Source organism: Stegastes partitus, unplaced genomic scaffold, assembly GCF_000690725.1.
Source record: "Stegastes partitus isolate 25-593 unplaced genomic scaffold, Stegastes_partitus-1.0.2 Scaffold711, whole genome shotgun sequence".
NCBI classification, from domain to species: Eukaryota; Metazoa; Chordata; class Actinopteri; family Pomacentridae; genus Stegastes; species Stegastes partitus.
Window position 1 is genome coordinate 154,109 of NW_007578442.1, and position 27,596 is coordinate 181,704.

The window sequence follows — 27,596 nt, forward strand, 5'->3', positions numbered from 1 at the left end:
CTCTGGCTAATTTTTTCCGTGTGAAACCATGATGCAAACATCCAGACACAGTCCATGGGTCCAAAACTTACAAAGTTCTACCATTTACAGCTTTTTTTGTTTAACAAATTTTGTGATTGTGTTTGTACAGTTCAACTGATTGGAAATCACAGCTGTATGTCACAATTTAGTTTCAATGATCACATGTTTTCAAACTTTTGTGTCAGCGATTCACTTTCACTGCACTGATTTATGATCTTGAGGCCTCTATTTTCTATGTAGTCTTTTGTTTATGTTTTATTTTATCTCTTTTTAAATCGTAAATAGAAAATACTCCTCTTGTCAGCCTAAAAACAGTGCAGTGGTTTAGAGGTGATTCAGTGTTTAACCATTTGACATTTAAGTGGTGTTGCACAGGACTGCACTCACTTCTGTTGTTCAGTGTAGTCATGCTGGTGCATGCAGACTTCCCAGGCCTCTTATTCAGACATCAGCAGGATTTGACTGTTACAGGGTGGAGCTTATCTCAGTCTTGTGACTTTATTTTGAAACCTTTGCCCCCTGGACAGTAAAAGTACAAATAAAAGGTAGTACTCCTAAGCTAAGCCTCACGTTGTCTGTCGGATTTTCGGTGACTCACATTCAAGCTTTAAACATTTTGGATTATGAGGGAAGAAAATGACCACACTAAGAGTCAGGTAAGTCTGTTTCAAGTCTGAGAGAGTTTTATAAATGTGTGTGTACTGAGACTTTTAAGAAACTGCATGTTCAATCCAGAAGTTCCACAGCCTGAACAAAACAACACATTTTTTTGTACTGATTAAGGAAGGATACTTACTGGGAATTTCCTATTTTCATTCTTCTCGTCTTGGTCATGGCACTTCCTCTATCTGCCAATAAAAACCTTCCCACTTTTCATAACAGAGTGCATTCAGTTCAGTGTTTCAGGGTCTCTTCTGCCTCCTCCATGCAGCAGATCACTAGTGTCTGGGTGCGGGACCCGCGGATACAAAAGAATGATTTCTGGCACGCCTACATAGACTATGAAATTTGTTTACATGTAAGTAAAATATAATGACAGTTGTTTAAATTTCTACAGTCATTTAAGGAAGCTCCCTGTGAAATGTGTGTCACACTGGTGTGTCCTGTTTTAGACCGACAGTGTGTGCTTCACCAAGAAGACCTCGAGTGTAAGACGGCGGTACAGCGAGTTCGTATGGCTCAGACAGAAACTGCAAGCAAATTCACTGCTGAGGTAAATCTATTCACTGTGGTTTGTAGTGACATGTTTTGTCAAAAAAACAGAACTTGCTCACTGGATCCTATCATTTTTTTTACCTGCTCTTGTTTTCTTCGCAGGGTACGGCTTCCAGAGCTGCCCCCTAAAAACCCTTTTTTCAGTCTGAACAACGCCAGGCAGATCGGTGATCGCATGAAAGGGCTCCAGAAGTTTTTGGAACAGTAAGAAAATTGATTTATCAATTTCTGAACTTTGACATACTACAGCACAAGTATAGCAAAACTGTGGTATGCAGTTTCCACAAACACCACACCACATGACTGCTGGTTTCACATTCACAGACAATACAATATGCTGAGTACAACAACCCTGTCTTCATTGTCCTACTTTTTCAGGATCCTTCAGAGCCCTCTGCTGCTGTCCGACAGTTGCCTGCACCTTTTCCTACAGTCACAGCTCAGCGTGGCCAAAATGGAGGCCTGCGCTGCCGGACGGACCCACTACTCCGTGGCCCAGGCCGTCGAGCGCTGTGGCCTGAGGAGGTTCCACTCAGTGGAGGACCTGCAGAAGGACCTCAGCATGTCGTGTGACTCTGACTCAGATAGGTACAACAAGGCAAAATATCACTTTTAGTCACTGATGTATTTCCCAGGACAGATTATAGGAGATATCCTTCTATCTAACTCCTCTCTTCTTGTCTGTGTTGTTCCAGCTCAGAGTGCAGAGACCCAGAACACAAGATTAAAGATTTAGGAATAAACAAATCAAAGAGTTCAGCTTTACTCGATCTCATGGGAACCAGTCAGGAGGAAACACTAAGCTGTTCGTCTGGTTCTACATGAAAACATCATCTTCGTGCTGTTGGCAGAATGTCGGAGTCTACTCACACTGGCATCTCATAAAAACTTTTTGTTTCTGAGAATAAGAAAGCTACCTGTTACCCTGTCGTACTGCATTTTTTGGTTGCACGGTTGCTCCAAATGATTTCATTTCTAAACACATGTTCTCAGTAAGACAATCTGTTTTGAAAAAAAGGAGTGTAAATTGTAGTTTTAATGTATTATTTGCATATTTTGCACTTTATCCTTCAAGTCTTGTCAGTGTGCTGTCTGCTTAAGTTGTGTCTACAATTTGCCTAAAGATGGCAGTGTTGTTGCATGTATCTGTTTGTGTGTTCACATGCTGTATCTGTCTACATGTGCTTCATAAACAAACTTCACAGAAGCATCTTGACTTTTGCTCATTCGTGCTGTGAAACCGGCCACATGTGTGCGGATAACAATGTAATATGTTCAGCAGTGACAGAATAATGCCTCTCCCACTCCTAATAAAGTGGGGGAGCTTGTCATCTGGTGGCCACTGCAGTGCTTAGCGGTGTGACATGTATAATAGGGTCTCTGCAGGGTTTTTCAGACAGCCCCCCTGTCAGGTGTGAGGCTGGTAGGAGAGTCCTGTAGGATCCCAATGGACTCGCTCCTGTCTGAGAGGGCCACCAGGTAGACAGGCTACATTGCTCCCTGCTGAACAAAACGCCAGCTGCACTGACAAGCCACCCTTTCTATCTGCCTCCCTTGCTTTGTGTTCGCTCGCTCGTGTCTTTGCATGTGTGTGTGTGCGTGTATGTTCTCCCACAGTGAGCACCATCACGCTTATGCAGAGGTAATGACCACTAAACAGAGCGAAGGCAAACTGACATTTCTGCAGCGCTAATTAGATTAGCTGTTCCTCTCTGCAGCGGCCGTGTGATTCATTATAAATTCAGAACAGGAACAGACAATAGGCTTATGTTACAGAGAGGTGACGTCACCTCAGACCCTCTCTGAGCAGCACAGCGGTTTGGGAAACAGAAAGCCCATAAACTCAGACTTGGGGGGTGGGATGTCTTTCCTGAAGATGTGTGGGTGGAGATCTATGTATGCTAATGCGGTACATGCATGTGCCACCTTTGTCACTGCCTGTCAGTACCATCCTGCAGCTTCAAACACGTGCACAAGGGCTGTCAGTGCTGCAGATGTTTGCTTTTGCTGGATATTCAAAAGAAGGTTTATGTCTCTTAATATACCCACGAAACACGCATAGGGTGGTAAAATTAAGCAGTTTTACTCTAAAGCATGCACATTATCATCTGATTGTTAGATTCTTTTGCATCTTTTACTTGTCCTTCTGCAAAAAAAAACAACTTTCTAAGATAATTTTAGCAGTTAGTCATCAAAAAAATGTTCTATTCAGTTCTAATTTATATATTTGAATTATATTTGACTGACATAATGTCTGTAAACTCTCTGATATATACACAAATCTGTCTAAAAATAATAATACATTAAAATATGACCTATGTTTCTTTGTCTTGTGGCAATTTGTGTAGAACTTTTCTATCTTCAGTTTAAAAACCTAAAGATTGTGAGTATTTTATAAGCCAGTTCCAGTGTTTCAAGATACAACATCTTTAAATTGCACCATTTTTAGTCCACTAAAATAAGAAACAAATGAATAAAGACATTAGCATTCAGAATTCCCCCCCAAAATTTACAGAATTTATGCACGATCTGTTTAATGAATTAATGAAATCGATAAATTTCCAGTAATTAAAACACTTTAGACAACTTAATTTCAGTTTCTGTTTAAATATTTATGAGGAGTGATGAAGGCTGTGTTGGGAAGTCTTGGCTACATTACAAAAAGGAAGCGACTGTAGGAGGTTGTTAAATATGCTAAACATGTACAAGGAAGGAATTAATCTTGTTGGACTTTGAGACACTGAGTTCCACTCACATAGCTTGAAACAGGCCTTCGTAACAGTGGAGCCTTGTTTGTTGCTTTACAATCCTGTGGATAGAAACATTTACATTGCCGGCTTTAATCTGATCTGTCCGGGAGTATTGACTCGTCTTTCAATGGTCTGTGACTCAGCTCGACTGGCTGTTAACCTTGAGCCGCTGTAGCCTGGCCTGTCAGCGCGCCTCTGACAACACTGACACATTTAAACCCATCAGATCAATTGCTAGCAGCTCCCTGCTCTGTGCTGTTTGACCCTAAAGAGGTCAGATGGAGTGAAAACACAAGGAGTGAGTTAAATTACTGGGTTTTCAGGGTAGGTTTAAGCTAGAAAACCAGAAAAGCGTGCAGTGAAATTACATTTTGACTATTTCCACCAATGCTTTAGCTCTGTTTAATGTAATTAGTATGCTTATTGTTTGACACATAAAACAGTAGAAGATCAGATAAAGGAAAATGGGCCCTCTGGGATATGCCCATCTGCCTCAGGCCGAGCCAGCGTGTCTTTTCTGCCACGACAGCTCAAATAAACCCCACCTCGTGCCTGTGAACTCGTGCTTGACTTACCATTCCCTCTGTTGTGTAATTAACGCAGAATCACAAAAGGCAAAAATCCATTTTATGCGTTGGAAAGATTGTCAAATGTGAAACAATATGAAATCCCAATCAGGGTGCCTCTACAGAGCTAAACACAAATGGAAGTATTGAGGGAGATATGCTCCAGTGGAGGCAAATTACTGATAAATCAGAGGCTGCTCATGCATTTTAAGTGCCACATTATACAGAATCCATTAGTAGCAATAGGAGCTCAGCACCACTTGAGATATTAAATCTCTGTGACTGCAACTGTGTGGAACCAGGATGAGTCGATATCAGAGAAACCTCGCCAGCAGATAGGGGATGAGACCTCAAGAAACGATGCCAGAATTACACGCCAACGGCAGCGATATGATAATGGCACAAGCTGGTGATGTGCAACTTGTTAGATAGCAAAACAACCACATTCACTATAGGGCCCGATGAGCTAAATGATCTGGGAGCTAACTGAAGTGTTAATAACAAACTCCTCCAGTGAACATTTTTCAAGGTCTCCCACATTTCATGCCAATACTCAGCTGTGATTTACTGAGGGCCACAAAAATTCCACAACCTGACAGCCAAAACAGGATTTTCAGATGTTACATCTGTCCTTGTGGCTGTGTGTGCTCTTAGTGTGTGCATGTGTGTGTGTGTGCACGAAAACTAGTACCTGCTTTAATCTGGTAAAAAAAAAAAACACTTTTCCTCAAGGCTGAAACATTTTTCTCTGTCGCTCAAATGTCGCAGATGGAAATGAGCCGACATTCGAGCTATCCGTCATTCATCAAACCCAGCAGCCTTACCTTTCCCCCCTCCTGAAGTTATGCATAAGCTATACCTGCTATTTCTCCTTCCACATGCTGTCGCCTGTTGGTGTGTGGATGTAGCAATTACTGAGAACGGGCGTGATCACTGTACCAAGGCGAGCAACAGCTTCCCATCTCCTGGAATCAGAGCTGATCAGCGTGAAACTAGCTCCTCTGCCTTGAACACATGGGCCCGAGGGGGGGAGGGGAAGGAAGTTGAGATCACGGCTTCATAATTTCCTGAAATAATACGGTGTGTAAAATCAGATATGCTTCCTCTGGCGTGTGCAGAAAACAGATGGATGAGAAGGAAGGGCCTTGTGTTAAGACAACAACTCTGCGCCTCTGTGTATATGTTTATGTACAGTTAAGCCCCAAATTATTCATACCCGTCCCAAATCTTGATTTATGGTGGATTAGTAGGTTTCTTCTGGCTGGAAATCATATCAGCAAGAGGAACAAGATAGTAAGACGTTGTGTTGGACATGTTAATTATGCATTTTTAACATTTTTAGCAGAGATGTCACATCCAGCAGTCAAAACAAAGCTTATATTTGCCACCACATCAATCAAACAGTTGTTATATTTGCGAACAGTGTTTCCACATGTCTCCAACAGGAATTTGTTCCTCTTTTCGTGATGATTTCCAGCTTTATTAAGATTGAAGGCTTCCTCTCCATCACTCTGCTCTTCAGTTCCTTCACAGAATCTGGCTGGATTCAGGTCCAGACACTTCAACATCTCCTCATTGTTTTCTCTTCGCCGTTTCTTCACCACTTTGGCTGCATGTTTCACATCATCGTTCTGCTAGAAGCTCAAATGCTGCCCAAGGAGCAGTTTCTCTGCAGACTGCCTGATGTGTTCCTCCCAATCTGAATGTGCTCCTCTTTTCTCATGATGTTGTTTACTTTGACCAGGCTGCCTGGTCCACCGACTGAACAACAGCCCTGAAGCATCACATTCCACCACCATGTTTGACTGTGGGCATGCTGTTGTTGGGCTTGAATACTTCTCTTTGTGTCCAAACAACTCCATTTTTAGCTTACCAGACAAATGATGAAGCAGCAGCTTTCTTCTTTGTCCAGCTGATCTTCAGTGTGTCTGTCTTGGAGAAGTGGATCCTCCTTGGTCTTCATGGAGGCCAGCCTTGTTTGACAAGTTGCTACCAGAACTGCTCACATTCATCAGGATGCTCTTGTTGCTGATTCTAACATTTTTCTTGGCCTCTATGATTTATGCAAGCACAGGCCTCACTTTTGGCTTCCTACCACATCCTTTAAGATGCTTCACAGCGTGGAACTCCTTGTTTTAGATGATGCTTTTGCTGTGACCACTGAACCTTGAAAACACTGGGATGTGACTTTACAGCCTTTAAATGTCCTGTGAGCAACCACAATGTGCAGCTCTCTCTCAGTGGTGGACCCTAACAGCAGCTCACTTGGCTCCATGGTTTTAGTCATTACCTGCAATTAACTACCAACCAGAGAACGACTGCATCAGCTGTTCTCATTTTATAGTGCATTGGAACACTGTAGAGCACGGTAGGTGTTACCAGGACTGTTTTGTAAGGAATAGAAACTGCATTTTCTCAAAAGTTTGTGACAATTTAAAGGGGTATAAAATGTAAAAAAAATGAAGAATTAGTTCAAATCTATCATTACTATCTCTAAACTCAATGTCTTACAGTCTTTTGTTGCTTATTTATGTGATTTCCAGTCCATAAACCCCAATTGGTCAAATAAAAACATACTAGAAATGAAAATTTGGCATGGGTATGAACAGTTTGAACAGTAAAATTCATTTCTTTACAGAAAGAAACACAAACGTACATATTTTACAAACAAGACTCCTGATGTGCTGTGAGAAGCTCCAAAGTAAAAGAATTCTGCAGTGGAATACGAGCTCCGTGATGTCTTTTGCGCTCGGTGTATTTTTTGTGGATCAAGTGTTTTACGACTTCATGCAAACACAGCACGTACACACACATATAGACATATCTACATATACATATACAGATATATCTAATACATATATGAATTTGTGTGTTGGTACAGGGAAACATGGCCCTCTGTGCGTCATAAGATCATGTGTAAATAACAACCCCTCCAGACTTACGTCTTGTTAGGGATGAGGAACGAGTAGAGGGGGAGTTCTTTGCTCAGGCCCAGTCCGGCGAGCGGGGAGGCTGCCAGCGGTGGCAGTGGGAAGACGACGGAGGGTGGAGGAACAAGGGGGGAAAGAAATGGAGGGGTAGAGGGCACCATCTCTCGGGGCCTCTGAGCTTCACTGCCAGTGTGTGTAAATCAGCAGGCAGCTCACGGCTGCAATGAGGTAGAAAATAAAAAAAACATAAAAATGTCCAAGTGAAATAAGAGGCAAGGAGAAATCTTTTATGATGAGCCTAAATTCTCCTTACTCTGCAGTAGATCCACTGACCGGCTCAGCTTGTCTTCTCCAGACACCGTCCATCATCCCAATGTCTGCATATAGCCACAAATTACTCAAATTACCCCACCTGCTACTCATGTAATACATATGTAATGAGTATCCTAAATTCCAATGATTATTATTCATGGTACGTGAATAGGCCGATATCAAATTCATTAATATGCACGTAAAATGATGTGGACTGCCAAACCAAGAAGTTCTGCAGGTGTGGTTTATACACATGAAGTCCTGCACAGAAGTTTATCCAATATGTTTGAACTCTGGGTATTGAACATGCAGCGTCATTTGAGCATGGACGTGTATTCTTGACCTTTGGGAGCAACTTTATCTGCACTCAAAGTTCTATTTACTAGCTTTGTGGACAAACAAGGTTGGTTTAGGTGTCATCAGATGACCTATAAATGTGGAGGCTCTCCAGCTGAAAACACAAAAACCGATTGGCCACATGTAGAGAAATTTTATATTTATGTTGTTTATCATTTTTATTGCTTTGCCACATTGACTTGAAGTAGATTCACTGACTCTTTTTAAGATTTTGAAAAGAATCCAAAATCTTAAACTCATGCAGCCAATCGAGTCAAATTTAGAAGTCAGATCATTTGTATAAACGGAGATCATTTGTAAAGAGGTTTTTTGATTAATCGCAGTATAAATACACCAGCAGCACGAGTCTGGAAAACTCCAAGAAACTCTGCGAAAACCCAAAAGCACAAGGGAGAGGGATACATAGTGCAATCAAAGTGTTTTAGTGCAGTGAGATTTCTGTCATTTTGAAATGTTGATCCCCGTTTCTAAGTTCTACAAAGTGAAATACCTAAAAAATGTACTTTCCTTAGAATTCTCCCTCAACACATTTTGTATATTAATGAAATAATTTATACTTCACATTATATCGCCTTGCAAAGTTGTCCAAATACTTCCCCGATGTAATACATTACATCGATAAATATAAATATGAAGCAGTAAAATTTAACGATTCACCTCGAAATCAGATCTCCGAATCAATCAGTCTAAATCAGGCGTCAAAACCAACCGCGGTGTCCTCAGCGGAAACCACTGGCCTGACGCTGAGGTCACGTCATTCTACACTGATGAGAAGCTTCATGTGTACGCTGGGCTTTAAATTAGCTCAGGTTAGCTTGGCAGGACCAGTGCTTTGGATGCATACCAGAGCTGACACTAAGTGGGAGTGATGGCAACAATCTGCTATCCAGTGACTCAGTTAGCTCAGCAAGCTCCTGTAACTCAAGCCTCATACCTTTACTTCCTCTGTCTTACACAACGCTGCTATATAAAGGACTGACATTGAGATGGAACCCCAACCCCAATGTGAGGTGACTACGACGCTAACTTAAAGAGTAGGAGAGTAAAAGTGGAGATCAATTTGCACAGGATTGGCATGCAGTGCGTGTAGGTGTAAAGGGCTGTAATTACAGTTACAGCGTCTCTGACCTCATTTGATTACAAACTATCCTCCCAAACCATCCGGGGTCATTACTCACCACGCTAACTAGTTCAGTAAATCAGCGGCAGAGCACTGACCTGATATTAGAGCCGCAGCAGGAGAGTAAACAGGGCCAGATTACGGAGGCTGCAGCCTTATAAATAATCCGTGCCAGAGAGATGGAGCATGAGTGAGGTGTGGGAGATGTTTATAGCAGGTGGACAAACACCTGTCACTTTGATAAGCCTGATTTATCTTGAGTGACATGTCAGCACATAGCTCTAGCCGGGACCTGACAGCCCGGACCGCCAACCCCAAGCGCCTGGGGAACATGAGCCCCAAGTTCGTAGCGGCAATGCGAGAGAGATGACAAGCCTCTCTGCAGCCATAACAGCTTCATTTGTTTAAAATATCAGCCGGCACGGTGGTTGATGGCGCTGATTTTGAGGGCCAGGAAACTTGACTTTTTGCGACCCACCGGGAGCCACTTGTGTCTCCCCAGCTCCACAGATATACAGGTCTTCCTTTGACATCACTGTCTGCAGCTCCCACAAGGCTATTAACGGGAAGAGAGAGCAGACACTGATAACATGTGAGAGAAGTGGGCGTGGTGCATGTAATAAATGACCCGTCTGGACCCATATTTACTGGCCTGCCACTAACCCTGGTCTGCAGCTCGTAATATTACACATTAAATATTGAAAAATCACTAAAATAAATAAGAAATCCAAGCCTCAAATTCCAGAAACATGAACGACCAGAGCAGCCTGTCATGATTGTTGTTAGCTCCCGCTTTAAACACACTTGTGTGTCTTCCTCACAATGTCATAAGCCAAACCGGAGGAAACCTTAATTTGTCAGGTGCTGCCGTGAGTTATGTTAGCGGAAACTGACCTCAATTAAGAGTGACTTACATTTAAAAAGTGTCTATTTCGGATTTTAAGATTTAGACCGAGGGGGGAAGAGGCTTTAATGGAATGCTGACATAGGGCCAGTTGGAGAGGTAATACATTTCCTGCAAAATGCCAGGGGATACCACATAAATAAAGCTGTGTTATTCCTGACAGAAACTCTCTATGAAACCTCAGCGTGATGTATTGCAGAGTGACCTGGTTAAAGAGCAGAAGAAACAGCTGACAGCTTGATCAAGATTACCTCTCTAAAGTGGTATAGATCAAGCCTTTAGCCTTCTCATCGAGCCTGTGGGGTGATGATATGAAATGGGGATGACAAAGATGAGCAAAAGGGGATTTTAGTGCACTAAAAGTTATTTATCCACGATGATAAACAGCAAAACATTGGAAATTTTAAAATGTCTGTTAGAGTTGGCAGTGTGTTGGTTTTAACTTATTTGAGGTCCATCAGTGAAAAGAAAAAATGACGACGAATGTGTTTTGTCCTGAAATTTGTTTTATATTTCCATCATCTTTCTCAGCAACTTTATTTATTAGTGCTCAGCAGCTCAATCTATATAGATTTGGCTGGCGAAAGTGTGTCTTTATGGATGAAAGTATTAATTAGTGATATTCTGGTATCATTAGTGTAATTTAGTGCCTGGGAGATTAATGGCACGGGTGGCATTTATCTTTGAAACATTATATCTTGATGTTAAATTGCAATAAAAGAACCTGTATATTCTGGGGATATGGCTGTCCAAATCTAACAGGAGATGGGGGGTGAAGTTGACATCCATTAAGGAAATCCTTTATTGGCACATAAAAATGAGAGGCAATATTTAGCCTTACTTGCCTTTGGCCACCTAACCCATTGCCAAACATTAAAAGGAGGGCTCTTAAGGGGAATAACGCACTATGACAGCACTGTAGAAATATTTGTGTTTATGTGTTAAAATCCACAATTCAGCAGCAACCCCGAAAGTGTTTCATAAGCGAAATGATTGAAGCTAAAAAAAAAAAAAGAAAAATTTTTAAAAAGCTCTCTGTGGCCAAATATTACATTCCTCCAACATACATCCCTCCCCTGCCCTAAAACAAAGCATTCCAGTCTCTATGTTCAATGCAGTATATTCAATAACTAATTATGGTAATTCATTACATCTTCAATTAGTAGAGAAGCTTTATCGCTGCATTATACCGTAAAGAGCAGGATTTATGTCGACTTTGAATGTCACCCAGAGGACAAGAGGACTGGCTCATCACTCAACGGGAACAAAACAGTGAGACAGGAGCAAGGAAGAAAAAAAATAGAAAGGAAAAAGGAGGAAAAGATATAGTGAGTTATTGGTTAATAAATGCATTTTTCCTTCCCATTTTCTCCCAACCTTGAAAAACCCTTGACAAGGCCACTTTTGGCTGTACCCAACCGAAAACGAAGAGCATTACCCCGAAATGTAAAGAAAAAAGTGTTTCAGCGAGGAGATTGTAAAAAGATATGTACAGTATGTATGTAACCTCAGCGGGATGTGCCCAGCTAACGCCACCTCGCCTGCTGTCAAACAGCCCCTCGGAGGGCAATAAGCATCGCTGCTATCTGTGGCTGTCTTATTAGTGCACCTCAGCCATTTCACTCAGGCATGCAGCGCAACCAACCATCTGCCACGCTGCGATCCTCTGCCCAGCAAAGTCTCCCAGGTGCCGTAAAAAGAAAAAAAAAATGTCCTTTTGAAGCTTTGGAACAAAAAGTGCTGACCAGATGAATGAACTCCATTAAAGAAAAATAATAATAAATAAACACATTTTTGACCTTTTAACTCGGAGGTTATGCACATACATTTATGAAGCGTGTGCACAATATTGTAATCATATTCAGGCTGAAGTGTCAATTATTAATCCACTAACTTCTTAAGTGTATGCATGTTAAAGGTTTCACTAGAAAATACATCCATCAAACTGTTTTTTGAATTCATTTCTTCTACAAGTTTCCTGGAAACTGTCATTATTAATTTGTTCTGTAAACACCCTGTCAAGATTTGTCTTCCTTCAGCCTCTCTTCAAAGGTCACAGATGACCTTTGAAGAGACTCTATTGCCACCTTGTGGTTCAACCAGCAGGTTAAACAATAAAAAAAAATCCTCAGATTCAACACACATGCTTAAATCTTTATTTGCAAACATCACATTTGCCAGAAGCAGTGCATGAAATGGTATTGTGGGAAAAAAAAGTAGCTTGAATAGAAAATAAATAAGCACCAGCAGTGCAAAGTGCAGGTATTCTACAAAAATACTCTGAAGTGTGCTGCATTCGACGCATCAGTTTCTTTTAATGAATCCCTGACGGCTTCCAGTTGTAAATTTTGAACTTAGCAAGCAAGTGGACTATCAAAACTTGCAGCTGTGAGGTCTGGGTGTATTTACAGAGCATACAGCTCCATCAGGTACTCTTTGGGAACAATACCTACAGATCCATTCTTCTCTCCGACCCACCAGCCAAAGCTTTGGTACTCCTGGAAACAAGAGAGAAGCAGAGACATGGAAGGAATAATAAGATGATCTCTCTTAGCAGCCAGAATTAGCAACAATAACCAGCAGAGCAAATGACACTTTGTTTGCCGCAGCTATCTGTTTTCCATCCACTCGACAACTTTTCTCGTCCCGCCTCTCCACCTGATGTCAGTTTTGAGATTGCACACACTTCCCCTGCACTCCACACAAAACCTCCTCAGTGTGCACGCAGCACATCGCGCGTAAATCTGTCACTGCCTGACAAGTAATAGCTCCAAATGGCTGTCAGCATGCTGAGATGTGAGGAAGACACCGTGAGAGACGGGAGATCTGAGACAAGAAGAGACTAACCCTCTCCGAGTCTGCAGGAAGAGAGATTGACCTCACATCAAAGTCTTCCCGGGACGTGAATCAGCGCGTTTCGAACCTGTGTAATGTTTCGAATCCATGCCAGAACTCAAGGACAGGAGGTGTGGGAGGTTCACATCTGTGTCCAGTTATTCCCAAGACAGAGTAATGGATGTAAGCGATCATATATTAGTAATAGACGAAGGAAGATTGCAATATCAATAGCGAGGGGTAACATTGGCAGTTGTGTGGTGATGGGCCATCCATCATGTCACATAAAGAAGGGCTTTGACTTACTGTCGGTGTCACATAGTCCAGATGATGCGATTACAGCGAAAAAAAGCCATTAAAACATCAGAATTATTAATAGCGGATTAAACACGGTGTGTACATAACTACAAGAAACAAACAGAGAACGTCACATCCCCGTTTTATGAAAGTGGCATTTCGTCATGAGCCCCTGGAGGGGAACGCAAGCGGTCCGACATGTGATGTGTGTGAGAAAGGTTGTGTGTGTGTGCGCATTACGACTTCCTGAAGCAGCCCTTTGAAAACGGCAACACCTCATTGTGTAGTTGGCCGGCTGACAAATAAGTCATGCTTGAGCGAACGCCGGACACAACATGAGAACACATACACGGAGCTGTGGATGACTAATGACACCACACACTGTGACAACGGTAACGCAAATGCCCTAAAGCTGGCAAAAAACAGAAAAACACCAACAATGTCCTGCAAGTTTTTTATACGTCTGCCGAATTAAAGGGTGCACAAACACAGACTGTGAAAGACATTATTAAGTCAAATTTTACATCTAGCATTACTAGAGGTGTGTGAGGAGGATTGTTGTGGGGGGGGTTAGTGCAGCATATCCAGACAACTCTCCCTCAGTGAGGCCTTACAATCAGCACCCAGGTCCTGACTGGGGGGTCTCGCAGCTGTAACGCTACGGCTATTCCTGGGCTGTGGAATGGGGGAGGGATGCACGGAAGAGGGAGAAAGGAGAATTGGCGGTGGAGGAGGGAAGGGAGTGATGGAGGAGGAGGAGGAGGAGGAAGGGGGAAGGAGTCGGCTGTCCCTTTAGCTGCAGCTGGCTGCTGCAGTCCAGACAGGTTTTATGGTCATTGCCCTCGCAGCGGGCCACAACCCCCAACACCAAGGTTTCAGCCTAATGGCACTCCCAGTCTAAGTGAAAGGGCAACTTGATTCTTGGGCCCTTTTTTCCACACACCAAGGAGGAGTAATAAACAGGCATTTGGTCAATGAGTATTGATAGGTCTGTCTGCTTTTGTGCATTTGTGGCCTTCCATTAGTGCTGAAAGAACAGTGGAGCGATTGGTCGACAGAAAACTGTGGTGATTTGGTATTCTGTGATGTCATTTATACAACAAAATCACCAAAGAGTAGCTGGTTAAATGTAAAAATGTGCTTTTTTTTTCTATCAAAATGTTTCCCTGTGAAAAAAAGAGCTCATGAAAGCTCTATTTTTCTATTAGATTTCACCACTACACAAGTAAATATAAGAGAATTTTCTATCTGTGAATAATGTGCTAACACAGTCCTGAGGAGCAGTGACAACATGTCTCTTTGCTTTTACATGCCACTAGATGGCAGACTTGAATTTGAAAAGGGACCTTGCCAATTACAACCTTATGTCTCAGTTGACTCCATGCTCCATAGAAACCAAACCAGACAGGAAATATAGCCTGTCTAGATGGACCACATTTCACACTTTTTTGCTCGTGTAAAAGTATAAAATTCCACTACTCATTTTTTTTTGTCTGATGCTCAAAAAAAAGTGTTAAATGTATGACAACAAAATCCAATTCTGCGTTCATATGAACCAGTTAAGTACAAAAGGGCTCCTGTTTGGTTACATAATAAAGCCAAAGAACGGCCCCTCAGTTCTCCCACCCAGGCCTAGCTGACAAGCCTCGGAAATTGTGCGTCCACTACACGTCCTCACCTGTTCTGAATAGAGTGGCGGACTCAGCCTGGGTTTCCTGAGAACACACATTCCTATTTGCCGAGGTGAGAGAGACGTCTGAGAGGTGTGTGGGCTGAGGGCCGCTCACCGCCTGGCATGGCAGCAGCGACAGCGCGCTGAAACAGTCCAGATGGAAGTGATGGAATGGCGCCGTGTGCCAGCTAAGCCCAGCCTCCGCCAACAGCACTAAAACAGTTTCCGTTGTGACACAACTAATCCCCATCAGAGTGCCAGAGAAAGAGCCTAGCCCAGTCTGCCTCTTACCATCAGCCGTCCACCTCCAGGCGGTGGGCCAGGCGCTGCCAGTAAAGGGTCTGAATAGTCAGTTCCTCTGAGGGCCTAGAAATAACTCACTTTAGGTGGTCTCAAACCAGCGTAACCACTCCGACTCCAAACCTCTTCTCAGACTTTAGCGTAGCACTCGGGTTTAAGTTAATCCTGGTTTCACGGTGCATCAAGAAAACACTCAACAAGAGACAAATCAACATTTTCCCCTCAGACAACCAGGGTTTTCCTCACCGCACCTTGCTCAGGATGTAGATGGCATCTCCACGTTTGAAGGACAGCTCGTCTGGGTGGTCCCCTATGCAGTCCCATAAGCCCTGGTAGTAGTTCTGGTAGTCTGTGCTCTTATCAACTGGAGGGAGAAAGAGGTGATCGTATTATGTGCTTTATTTATTTATTTTTTTTACTGAGAGAAGTCATTTTTCATCTACAACTGTGGTGCAGCAGTGACTGTCAGTACAAAGCAGAACCAACAGGAGGCAGTGGAGAGCCTGCAGATGAATTTGATGGCATCATGTACCAAAGCAAGACAGATGCTGTGTCCCAGTTTCACACTAAATACTACATTTCAAGCTGGTTTTGAGTTGGGCTGAATGATTTAATTGTGATTTTTCTAACATATATTGCAATTTGTTATGTCATATTTTAAAGTTTCCATTAAATATTTAACGTGTAGTCATGTGATGAAGAATTACCACAAGACAGCATCAATAGATTAGAATTCAAGGATCAGAATTTAAAGATATCAACTGCTTTAAACGTCCATTTACATTGTTTTTTATATAAATGACAAAGCTGATAGTGGTGAATAAAGTAATAATAATAAAAAATGAAATTTCAATAGGAAAACAATAGTGCCTTGTCATTCCTGGCTCAACAATAGCATTTAAGTATTGCACATTCTGCAATCAAGTTAGATTAACAATAATAAAGAATAAACCCTGAGGTCAGACGTGCTGCATAATGTGTATCCTAAATTGCAGCCTTTGCGATTTGCTAATTGCATTGTTTCAAACTGCAACTAACGCAGAAAGGAAAATGGAGACGCTGGGCACGGCTGCAAAAAATTAAATAGAGTTTAGTGGGAAACATGTCAAGAAAGAGCTCAGAAGGCAAACTAAGATAAACACTATAATGTGTACACAGTGAAAAAAAATCTATTTAAAAAAATATGTACACAGCATCACAAGACATATGTAAAATCTATGTACATTCTTTTTTTCCCATTTTTTTAAGCAAAAAAAAAAGTCTGTGGAATACTTGAGCATTCCCAAACTGTGAAAACAACTACACATAATCAGTAAAATAATATTTTGAGCTGATTTAAGCACTAGTTCTTGATGCCTGTCAAGATGCAAATGAATAGATTTTTCTGTGATCTTACTATAAATTATCTGTAATTTACCAAAACAGTGAAAATCTATAAAATAACTATTTAAAATGATTTTTCAATTCCTACTATACAATTTTTTGTTTAAATGACAGGAAATATCTGTGACATAACAATATTTTTTGTGAATTGAAAAACAGAAAGAATTCAAAGAACAAATGACCATTTATGCAAATACAGATTTTTGACTGACAGTGTTTACAGTCTTGCCTTGTTAACATGTAAATTAATACCTATTTTAAGTGATTTTGCAAGTTATTATCCGCAAGAATTCTAAAATATTTGCAAATACAGGTAGAATTTGTTGAAAATCATTCATTTTTACAGTGTTGTAGTATATTATAAACGTTAGCATATAGTATACAGTTAGTATGGGGTCTTAGCAGGTTGTGTTTTCAGCTCTCGGCTAATTTATTCATCTTAAGTGTTACCATTTAAAGTTTGGTGGTGACTCTCAGCGCTTGTTAACCACAGGAGTGCTCACATAGATAAACTCGATATATGCGAGATATTTTTGCGCTTACAAAACTACAACATGCCACTTAGCGTGAAAGGAAGTTGGCCAACTTGGTACAAGTTATTTCCAGTGTTGACCTAACTTTCGGTTGTTCACACAAACTTCCTCTGTCAAAGTCACTTCTTCTAAACTGTGAGCTTGCTTGTTGATCTGTCTGCTCCTACACTCTGCATCTGCAGCGAAAGTTAGCTTCTAATTTACTGAATAAACCACTCGGTCTTGACACAAATGTCAGCGCTGCGTACCTGCAGCTGGGGGAGCAGGTTTGCTTGCTGGCTCGACTTTTGGAGGAGATTTCACTGGAGCGGGCACGTCATCCTCTGACGAAAACAAAGACAAAACAGATTAATTAGTTAACACAGAGCTGTAACCACTAGCAGAAAATTTAAACATATCAAAGACGTATGTGTCATTTGCTTATTCTGAAGGATGCCTGAAATTTACACTTGTGTTTTACATCGCCATGGATTGCAAGCCCACCATGCAAGAAGGAAGCCCTTTCTCCAGAAATGACACCTTAAAGCTTGACCAAAGTTTGCTGCTGACTACAGGGACAAAGAAAAGGCCTTCTGGAGGAAAGATCTACGGTCAGATGAAATGAAAAATGAGCTATTTTGCAACAATGACCAGAAATATGTTTGAAGGAGAGAAGGTGGGGCCTTTAGCTCCACCAACACCAAACCTACCATCCAGCATGGTGGTGGCAGTATTGTGCTCTGGGGCTGTTTTGGTGCGAGTGGAACCAACGCTTTACACAAAATAACTGGAACAATGAAGATTAAGGATTAGCTATATGTATATTACCTACATATCGTGTTATCACCAGCAGGAAGGTTTGCTCTTCCAACAAGACAATAACCACAAACACACTTTAAAAGTGGTAAAGAAATGGCAAAATCAGGATAGAACTAAGTTTTAAGACTGGTCTCCCCAAAGTCCTGACATAAACCCCATCGAGAAACTGTGGTAAAAACACAAGTGTTTCTCAGAAGCCAACAAATTTAGTTCAGCTGCACCAATTCTGTCAAGAGTAATGGTCAAAGACACAACCAGACGCTATAAGCGGCTACTAAAAGTGCCTAGTTGAGGTAAAAATGGACAAAGCATGTTCAGCCAAATATTAGCATTGCTGTATGCATATATTTGACCCAGCAGATTTTGTTATATTTCTAGAAAACCTCAAATAAATCTATAAAAGAACCAAAATGCATGATTGTTTTGTTTTTTTTGTGACAAAGATTCCTAAGTTTCAATGAATTCCATCATAGAAAACAGTTCCAGGAGTCACTGGAAACTAAAGACTGCCGTGCTTTTGTTCACAACTGTACATATTAATCTGTGATCAGACCTGGGAGCTCTTCATAGATGTCGTCATCGATCGGCTCAGGCTCAGGTGCATCCACTGCGTGTCCAATGTCATCGTACATCTCCGGTTCCTCCTCTTCATCTTCTGGGATGATGCCTGACATATCTGCAAGCAGTAAAGTACAGTCAATAAATGTTGATTCGCACTTAACATTTAGAGAATTTTGTTCATATTTGACTGCATATTTAAAAACAAAAAGCAGCGCTAGTGGCATTATAAAGCATAATAAAGTCTTCTCATGATTGGAAAAGTTGTTCAAACCTTTCAAAACAAAGTCTATCTGTTTCACCCATTCCTTCGCCTCTCTCACCGATGACGCACAAAACTGTGATGAAAGAGGAGAGAAATGAAAACTGCAGTCAGTGCAATAAGCACCTCTACATATATTAATTAACATAAGCAAATAATGCTGCATTTATGCATAGTAAAATGTTCCGCATGGAAGAGCCGGGATGTTAGAAACACTCATTTACACCTTTTAAATATGCGTGGCAGGTTGAGCCATTGCAAAGGCAGCAGTGTCAAGTGAATGAAAAGGTTTAGATTTAGCGAAGTGCATGTACACACATGGCGTGCCAAGTTTTAAACATGGCACCTCTCAAGTGCGCGTTTGTTTTTCAATTTAGGAAGCAAAATTAGCGAGAAAACCACTGCAAAGACACTCATCGGGAGACGAGCGTATACCTGATAGACTCTCTTGTCCGGAGCCGAAATTTCAAAGCAGCAATCTTTCTTGGAGTCTTTTCGTAAGCTGCTGTTCATTTTGACAGCGTAGCCGTCGATATTGAACTCGCCCTTCTGCTGCTTGTCTGGTTAGAAACAATTAAAGCATCATTATGATTGGTTCAGATACCACGAGTGCAAAAGACGCTGTCAAAAGCTGGGAAATAATCCACCTGGCTGGGTTTACTCAGACAGTACTGATGGGAAATTGGGATGAAATGAAAGAAAAACTGAAGTACCTTTCTCGCTGCCATAATAGTAGAAGGTATGATGGCTCAGAGCACACCATCTCTTCTGCCACTCGGTGCCAAAAAAGCTGTGATCTGTGGTGGGAAAACAACAAACAGACAACTAGAAGGGATTTTCTGGTGTATTTTGGGAAGCTATTAAATGAAAAACACAGCTGGAGCTGGCCTGCAGTGCTTAATTTAGGACATTATTTACAGCGTCTAGCCAACCGTTTCGCAATTTTGGATGCTATTTTGTATCATGTGAGCTCTTCCAAGGAGCTGTAATTTCTTGACTTTATAAGTAGCCTTTTATTTCTGTTCAAATGAGTCCAAACAGTACATCAGAACATTTTTGAGAGGTTACATATTTCAGTGTCTAGGCGACCTGTTTTTTTCCAAATAGAGCCAAAATAGACTCCAAAAAAAGCATTTAATTTGTGTTTTATTAATAGAACACCAACCCTTCCTGCGTTTCTCAAGATATCCTGCTTTGAAGACAGACGACAGGTCCTGAGCTGCCACAGGGGGCAACTGCTGGGCACCTGGAGAAAGAGTAAAAGAAACCCAAAGACATTAGATAAGACTAGACAGGATAAGCTAAGACAGGATGAGATGAGATGAGATGAGATGAGATGAGATGAGATGAGATGAGATGAGATGAGATGAGATGAGACTTTATTGATCCCAAAGGACTTTTTTTTTTTTTACATTTTGCTTCTTAAAAAAATACATAACATCAAAAAATGCTTAGTACAAATCAATAAGATCCAAGAATTACAAAAAAAAAGTTAGAGAAAGGAAGATGAGAATAGAAAAAAGTAATAAGCAATACTGGCAACGACACTGAGGTCATAAAATGTCGCACACGATACAGACATACTGCACATGTAATGGAAATATCACACATAAAAGTGGAATATCGCACCAGAAAAATAGAATATTACAAATAAGCCTGAGGGTTCTCTCTAAGCTTGTTATTGCTGCTGACAGCAAAACATGATTTTTAAGTGCTCAACATATCCAGATGATCAAAACTTTGTCGTCACGTATTTGTTTTAAGGCTGCACGATGTGTCATTTAAGCACCGACACTGTACGCAAAAATGACCTGAACAACCTTTTGTTGCAGCTAAAGCAGAACTCACACTGAAGTGAAGGCAGCAGTGCTCTGTTTATAGAAATGTGACAGTTCATTTAAAATATTTAGTCTCTAAAGTCATTTTAACAGTCATGATGAATAGTCTAATCCTGTTGCCAGTGTTGACTCAGAAAATCATGATTTGAACTTTAGCCATAATTGTGCAGCCTTAGTCAGCCTTAGAAAGGACGATGTCGATCATAAACAAGTTCACTGCCTTGCACAAGAGTAGGCAACAACTGACCATTAAGCACCACAAAGCTCTGTGTGACAACTGCAAAACCAGATCTGAATGTTCTCCAAAGCAAAAAGGCCATTTTGGATGCCTTTGAATGTGTTACACTGTTGTACACTTCCCTACTAATTCCCCCTTAATCATTCTACAATGACTAATCCTATCCAAACAGAGTTATTCAAATCATCTGGTAAATCATCCTGTATTTTTTTCATATCGCAACACATAATCGCAGAAAAACAGATCATCGACATGTCCGTTTTTGCAATACTGTGCAGCCCTACTTTGCTTAATCAATGTTAAAAACCGATAGCAAAAGCCACGGTGACTGCACTAAACAATGTTTTACTTCTCAGTGGAGGTGGTTCCCCCTTGCAGCGTGCAACTTCAATGCAAATGTTCAAATGCTGTGTCAAAGTTGCTTTGTGTGAAAGAGCAGCCATAAAACTGGCAGCTGCTTACAGCCCATAAACCCCCCGTCTCCTAATCACCATTTCACAAGGATTTCCCTGATAGTCTATTTTAAAAAGCAAATATATATATAAAAAAATCTTGCCTAGATTGCCATGATTGGAGCGCACCGGATTAAAGCTACTGTATACTGGAGAATGTTTTCTTTCTCGCAAAGCTACAGCCGTGGCAGTAATTTTCAGTCCCCAGGCTGCGGGCTGAGAGCAATAAAGCATGCTCTGGCTGTCAAAGGGGTGGGGTGAGGGAGGTGGTGGGAGTAGCAGTTGTGCCCCCAAATTGCTTCCCAAGTATGTTGCCAAGTTACAGTTGGAATGTCTCCCTCTTTGTGCCACTCAAAGTCACTTTCTTCGAGAAGCAGACGCCGAGATTTGTATATTTTCACGCGTTAATCCGCAGCTTGAGAGCAGTTAGCGAGTCAACTCTGGACGTCTGCTGAGCGTTTCTGGCTTACCTTCGCAGGTCTCCTCATCCTTGTCAGTGCGCTCCGACAGCAGCGACCCTCCGTCATTGTTGCTGTCAACTTCCTCCTCGTCATCCGAGTCGTCTCCGCCTACTGGAGCAAACACAGGGAGCTGTGTAGTAACAGTAATGCAGGATTTTCCAACCTGCTGTGCGTGTCTGTGAGGGGGGTTTTCCCTTCTTACACTGCTTGCGTAAGTTTTAAAAGTACAAAAAGGCAAAACAACTCAGTATTTTGCAAGAAAAAGCAACCATAAGTAGTCTGTGCATCTAGTGAGCCCTTTGCATTCATCAGTTTCAGGATGATTCAACAAAAGAGAAAGACTCACTTTTTTCCTTGAAATCTTGTGGGAAGCTGTTGGGGAGGGAGACGGCAAATAGACGTTAGCAGCTTTAAAAATATTGCATCAGCGAAAGGAATGTAAATATTAAGTGACACATTTGTAACCAAACTTCAAAACAGGAAATGTTTGATTTATTGGTGCACACAGACGTACCCTTGTTTGACCTCCCTGATTCGTCTGATGAAGGTCTCCCTCTTCTCTTTGGCCTTCTTGCTCAAGTTTTCCCCTTTCAAGCCATCGCTGAGGAAATGTTCGAGATCTGAATGAAAATATTAGGTTGGAACATTCATTCGTTGTGAGATACTGAGAGTGATGTGCTGTTTTGGCAAATATATCCATTGATGTAGATAATAGGGGGATGCAGGGAATACATCCCCCCTGTAATAAAAAATACTAAAGTTATAGCGAAATGTTACAGCAGCTTGAAAAAATGCTATAAAAGCAACTCATTGTGCCTGAATTAGAGCTGCAACAATTAATCGATTAGTCACCAGCTATTTTGATAATCGATTAATCGGCCTTTCTCAGATTCCAGCTTCCATATTTGCATATTTTCGAGGTTTCTTTCTTACTTTATGACGCTAAACTGAATATCTGTGGATGAAACAAGACATATGTTGGCTTTTAGGAAACACTGATCAACTTTTTTCTCCGTTGTCTAGACCCAACAACTAGTCGATTAATCGAGAACATGATCAACATATTAATAAAGAATAAAAATAATCATTGGTTGCAGCCATGTTGTTCATTCCTTTACATCTTGAGCAGAGCTGCAACCAATCAATCAACTAATGGATCAGTTGGCAACTATTAAATCAATCGTCAAAATACTCTGATTACAGATGCTAAATCTGAATATTTTCTGGTTTCTTTACTCCTCTAAAGTAGTAAATTGAATACCTCATGGTTTTGGCAAACACTGATCAACATTTCTCACCATTTTCTGACCCAAACAACTAATTGATTGGTCATGAAAATAATCGACAATGAGGATAATCTATGTTTGCAGGGCTAGTCTGAATTCTGCATTTTCTTTTACATAAATCAAGACATTTCCGAGTATAAATTGATGCAGAAAAGAGACAAATGGGTGCATAAAATTTCACCAGAATGCAGGAAATGAAGTGTTTGATGCTTTAAAATCCCTGGAGGCCCAGAGTCCTGAGCCGCCGCAGGTGGAGACTGCTGGACACCTGGAATAAGAGTTAAGTAAACCCCAAGAAATGGGCCCAAGAGTTCCCTCTAAACTCATCATCGTTGTCACAGAGTCTCTTCAATGCTTTTATAAGTTCTTTAATGTTTAACATAAGTTTTTTAATGCAAAGCTTTGCTATCATGTAGTTGTTTTAGGGCTACATGACGACACATGAAAGCAGCTCCAACACATCATCCATCCATTATCTATACACCATTTAATCCTCACTAGGGTCATGGGGGGCTGGAGTCTATCCCAGCTGACTCAGGGTGAAGGCAGGGGACACCCTGGACAGGTCACCAGTCTATCACAGGGCTACACTTAGAGACAGACAACCAAGCACACTCACATTCACACCTACGGACAATTTAGAATCACCAATTAACCTCAACATGTTTTTGGACAGTGTGGGAGGAAGCCGGAGAACCCGGAGAGAACCCACGTTGCACGGGGAGAACATGGAGACTCCACGCAGAAAGATTCCAGGTGTCCTTACCCACAAACCAGCGACCTTCTTGCTGCGAGGCAACAGTGCCACCAACTGCGCCACCTTACAGCCCTCCAACACACGATGCAACAACTTTTTTTTGCTGCTTGACACCAAAAAGAAAACTGGTATGGAAGTGAAAGCAATGTTCTCGTTATTTCAGTGTGAAAGTGCAATAAAAAGTACTTAGCCTCTAAAATCAATGAACTAAATAGGCGGATTATGATTTCAATATTGACCAGAAATATTTAGGATTACAGAAAAGTTGACCTTGTCCAAAAGCTGTTGCTCAGTTTTTGCCACCACATGAGGCAACACAACTAATGAGTCTGACCATTTAAATCAGTAACACAAAGATCTGTAGCCCAGAGCCACATCTGAATGTCATCTAAAGCGAAAAACGACTTCGGTTCCAGTGTTAAACCATATGAAAAAAGACTCCAAATGAGCTAAAGAATTGAGTGTATGATGGAAGCCCAGACCCCTGCTTACTGTTGCCCCCCCTCAATGCTGAAATGACATCTACGCCCCTGAAACATGGCCACGCAGTGGTGGAGACCCTCCTCCATGTCAACGCGCCAACAAGACAGCAGCTTGGACGCTCATTGTTTCCCACATGTGAGTGAAATATCAGCTCAATGTAAGTATTCCTGCTGACATGCAACTGACAGAAACTGCACCCATGTTGAGTCTGTGGTTCCTCTTTTACCAAAACACCCTGAACTTTAGTGAAACAAGCCCTTAAAAACACGGAAACCAAACAAAGCGCACAAACTGACGCTCGTGTGTCGGTATGTGTGTGTTTATTTACCTGAAATAAGCGCAGTTAGTTCCTCGGGAATAGCGCGCATTGTCACCAAATGTGTTGCCTGAAGCGATGGACCGTCCAGCAGGGGAGAAAAACTTTACATGATACGGAAGCAGCTCAGGGCGCAGAGATACGGAAGTTAATCTGCTAATTATTTACCAGTGACCCGTTGAGTTCCCCTGCAGGACAAACCTGCGTGGTGTTCAGCATCCTGCGCTGACGTTTATGGCTCTTTATTTTTCCCTTTTGACTGCCACTGAAGACTTGATGCTTTAATGGCGTCTTTACGCAATAATAAAGTCCAAGCCGTGCGCCGTGATCATATTTTTGATTGATTCCAGATAATATTTCTTTGGCACTTAAGTCAGCGCGCTGTGAGTGACTCAGTGGACACATTATTGGTGTCTTTTTTTACAATGATGCAAGCACTTCGAGTTTATGAATATGTCAACATTGTAAATCTAAACAGGCAATCATTATTAGTCCAGGAGCCAATTATATAACTCTGCTCTTCTGTGCCAGCGCTTTTACGCAGCACAGGTTTATTCCTGAATTTATTTGACAATTTCCATCTTATCTGACGCAGCTCCTTAAAAAGAATCCTTTGCCTCCTGGTGTTTTTTTTTTTTTTTTTTTAGCTCCTTAAAAAGAATCCTTTGCCTCCTGGTGTTTTTTTTTAAAGGCCCTTTGTCATATTGTTTATAAAGCTGTCAGTCATTTATTAGTCATCTTTTGACAGGCAGCATCACCCAATCCAAGTTGAAAGACTGAGCCTTTGAACTGTGGAGCCTGTTGTTGTGGAGAAATGAGACAGAAATGTCAGTGCAACTCTGGCAGAGGCTTTGTGAGGAGTTTCAGCTTTGACTGTAGCTGCAGGTGTTGGAGAGCGTTTGTCTTTGCTGTTTTGTCTGTAGAAATGCTTCAGCTTCTATATAGAGAGGGAAATATGTGTCCAAAGATACATCATACACCATGTACACTCTGCAGGGGTGCATTACTCTGCTACTTTTGCTTTTGAATGTCGGAATTATATGAAAAACTGTGCAGCGTGCAGATGTTTCTGATTCTTAAAGTTATTATAATGTGACATAAAGTCTAATCCCTGATGCTTAACGCTAGATTAAACCTCAGATCATGTTTGACTGTCCCACGGTTCTTCCTCCAAGCAGTTTCAAATGTCGCTTCTTGTTTAGCCTCATCAGAATTATATGAAAAACTGTGCAGATGTTTCTGCTTCTTGAGGTTCTAACAATGTGACATAAAATCTAATCCCTGATGCTAAACTAAATCCCAGATCATCTTCCACGGTTCTTCCTACAGACTGTTTCTCGTGTCGTTTGTTTTTGTAGTCTCATAGTAAATAGATATGAAAAACTGCGCAGCATGCAGATGTTTCCAGTTCTTGAGGTTATAATAATGTGACATAAAATCTACTTAATGCTAAACTAAATCTCAGATCATCTTCTGCTGTTCCACGAATCTTCCTACAAACTGTTTCTCATGTTGCTTGTTTTTGTACCCTCATCACAAATATACAAAAAACTGTGCATCATGCAGATGTTTCTGGTTCTTGAGGTTATTATAATGTGATATAAATTCCAATCCCTGATGCTCAGTGCAAAATGAAACCTCAGATTGCATTCTGCTGTTCCACACTTCTTCCTACAGTTTCTAATGCCGCTTATTGTTCAGCCTCGTCATATGAAAACCTGTGCACCATGCAGTTGTTTCTGGATCTTGAGGTTATAACAATGTGATATAAAATCGAATCAGTCACGTCCTAATGCATAATTAGACTTCAGATCCTCTTCTCCTGTTCCACGGTTCCTTCCTACAAAACAGTTTCTGACGTCGCTTCTTGTTTAGCCTCGTCTGACCGGCCGGTACATTCTTTGAGAGCCGCAAATGCTCGGTGGTCATTCAAAACCTGACCCCCTCCTGACCTGGTGCTAGTTCCTCCCCGCTTGAAGAGGAGAGGAGAGCCGGCTTGACCTCTGACCCCTGTGTGTGTCTCTGTGTGTGCATGTGGGAGGGCTCTGCTGGCACAGTGTTGGATCTAGTTTCCCATAAAGCTCCATCTACTCTCCTGTCATCTCGAAAAAACAGCCTACCTTCTCCGCTTCCTTCCCATTTAATCAGTACAGGTCTGTAATCTGCATGCTGAGGATGCTGCAAAGTTCCTCCTACAGAATAGCATTATGCAGAAAGTTAATTCATAATGCAGCTGAAATTAGCATATGGCATATATAAATATATAATACAGCATATGGTTTAGACCCTTTTAAAGTACTTTTTGGCTCCTATTCACAACAGGGAGCACTGAACAACAGCTCCTTGCTATATTTTGAATTTTTTTTTCTTCTATAGCACAAAGCCACTTGGATCACTCACTATATTACATGCATTAATAGATGGTTCTTTATGGTACATGCTGGACCTTTTTAGTATTTCTTTTGGCTCCTATTCACAGCTGGGGGCACCGAATAGCAGTTTATTACTTATTTACATAGTTGCACACTCCCCTGTTTTCCATGCAGTGATGTCTGGTGCTTTTATGATATGCGTTTTGTCTTAATGGTGTGTATTCTGTCCCGTCATATAGTCTCGTATTAGTTTTGGGAGGAATGCAAGTTTAATTCCACCATATACCTCAAACGTGGCGTTAGAATGACAATAAAGTTGACTTGGGGGAAGAGTAGGAATTAAAATGCAGTAGATTTAATTTTTTTTTTGCTGCATTTTATGAGTTTGTGGGAGAAAATTAACAGCCAGGCTTCAGCATGGGACAGTGTTGTGGGGGGATTTTTCTAAATAATGAACCTAAGAGGAGGTGGATTTGTGGTTAATTCATCTTTTAAACACTGTATTGCTGACACAGTGTGGTCCTAGTGGCATACAGGAAGCTCAGTGGCTACAGCAGCACACCACAGTCTGACTGCTTCA

At 41.4% G+C, this 27,596-nt stretch overlaps 2 protein-coding genes across 4 annotated transcripts; one reads left to right on the forward strand and one right to left on the reverse strand.

The window, feature by feature from the left end:
• Nucleotides 1-546: 546 nt before the first annotated feature.
• snx10b (sorting nexin 10b) lies at nt 547-3,556 on the forward strand. 2 transcript variants are annotated; one of them, XM_008291040.1, is made up of 6 exons: nt 547-677; nt 953-1,039; nt 1,134-1,234; nt 1,339-1,440; nt 1,615-1,824; nt 1,932-3,556. In XM_008291040.1, exons 1-6 carry the CDS (start codon nt 645-647, stop codon nt 2,059-2,061), a joined length of 663 nt encoding a protein of 220 aa, XP_008289262.1. In that variant the 5' UTR covers nt 547-644; the 3' UTR covers nt 2,062-3,556. The 2 variants fall into 2 exon arrangements, with proteins under 2 accessions (XP_008289262.1, XP_008289263.1); XM_008291041.1 differs by having other exon boundaries at nt 956-1,039.
• An 8,752-nt stretch (nt 3,557-12,308) lies between these two features.
• skap2 (src kinase associated phosphoprotein 2) lies at nt 12,309-24,765 on the reverse strand. Of its 2 annotated transcripts, none has more exons than XM_008291043.1 (12): nt 24,657-24,765; nt 22,317-22,422; nt 22,149-22,174; nt 21,812-21,910; nt 19,979-20,059; nt 19,527-19,610; nt 19,249-19,373; nt 18,826-18,889; nt 18,547-18,669; nt 17,444-17,518; nt 15,531-15,643; nt 12,309-12,673 (listed from the first exon to the last, which is right to left on the reverse strand). In XM_008291043.1, the coding sequence occupies exons 1-12, from the start codon at nt 24,694-24,696 to the stop codon at nt 12,581-12,583; spliced, it is 1,029 nt and encodes a 342-aa protein (XP_008289265.1). In that variant the 5' UTR covers nt 24,697-24,765; the 3' UTR covers nt 12,309-12,580. The 2 variants fall into 2 exon arrangements, with proteins under 2 accessions (XP_008289265.1, XP_008289264.1); XM_008291042.1 differs by having other exon boundaries at nt 21,812-21,913.
• Nucleotides 24,766-27,596: the final 2,831 nt, after the last annotated feature.

Coding starts and splice junctions, on each gene's coding strand:
- snx10b (XM_008291040.1), top strand. CDS start 645: ATGAGGGAAGAAAATGACCACACTAAGAGTCAG. Junction 678..952: donor ATGACCACACTAAGAGTCAG/GTAAGTCTGTTT, acceptor TCCTCCATGCAG/CAGATCACTAGTGTCTGGGT. Junction 1,441..1,614: donor CTCCAGAAGTTTTTGGAACA/GTAAGAAAATTG, acceptor CTACTTTTTCAG/GATCCTTCAGAGCCCTCTGC.
- skap2 (XM_008291042.1), bottom strand. CDS start 24,696: ATGCGCGCTATTCCCGAGGAACTAACTGCGCTTATTTCAG. Junction 22,423..24,656: donor ACTAACTGCGCTTATTTCAG/GTAAATAAACAC, acceptor ATTTTCATTCAG/ATCTCGAACATTTCCTCAGC. Junction 12,674..15,530: donor CCATCTACATCCTGAGCAAG/GTGCGGTGAGGA, acceptor TCTTGTTTCCAG/GAGTACCAAAGCTTTGGCTG.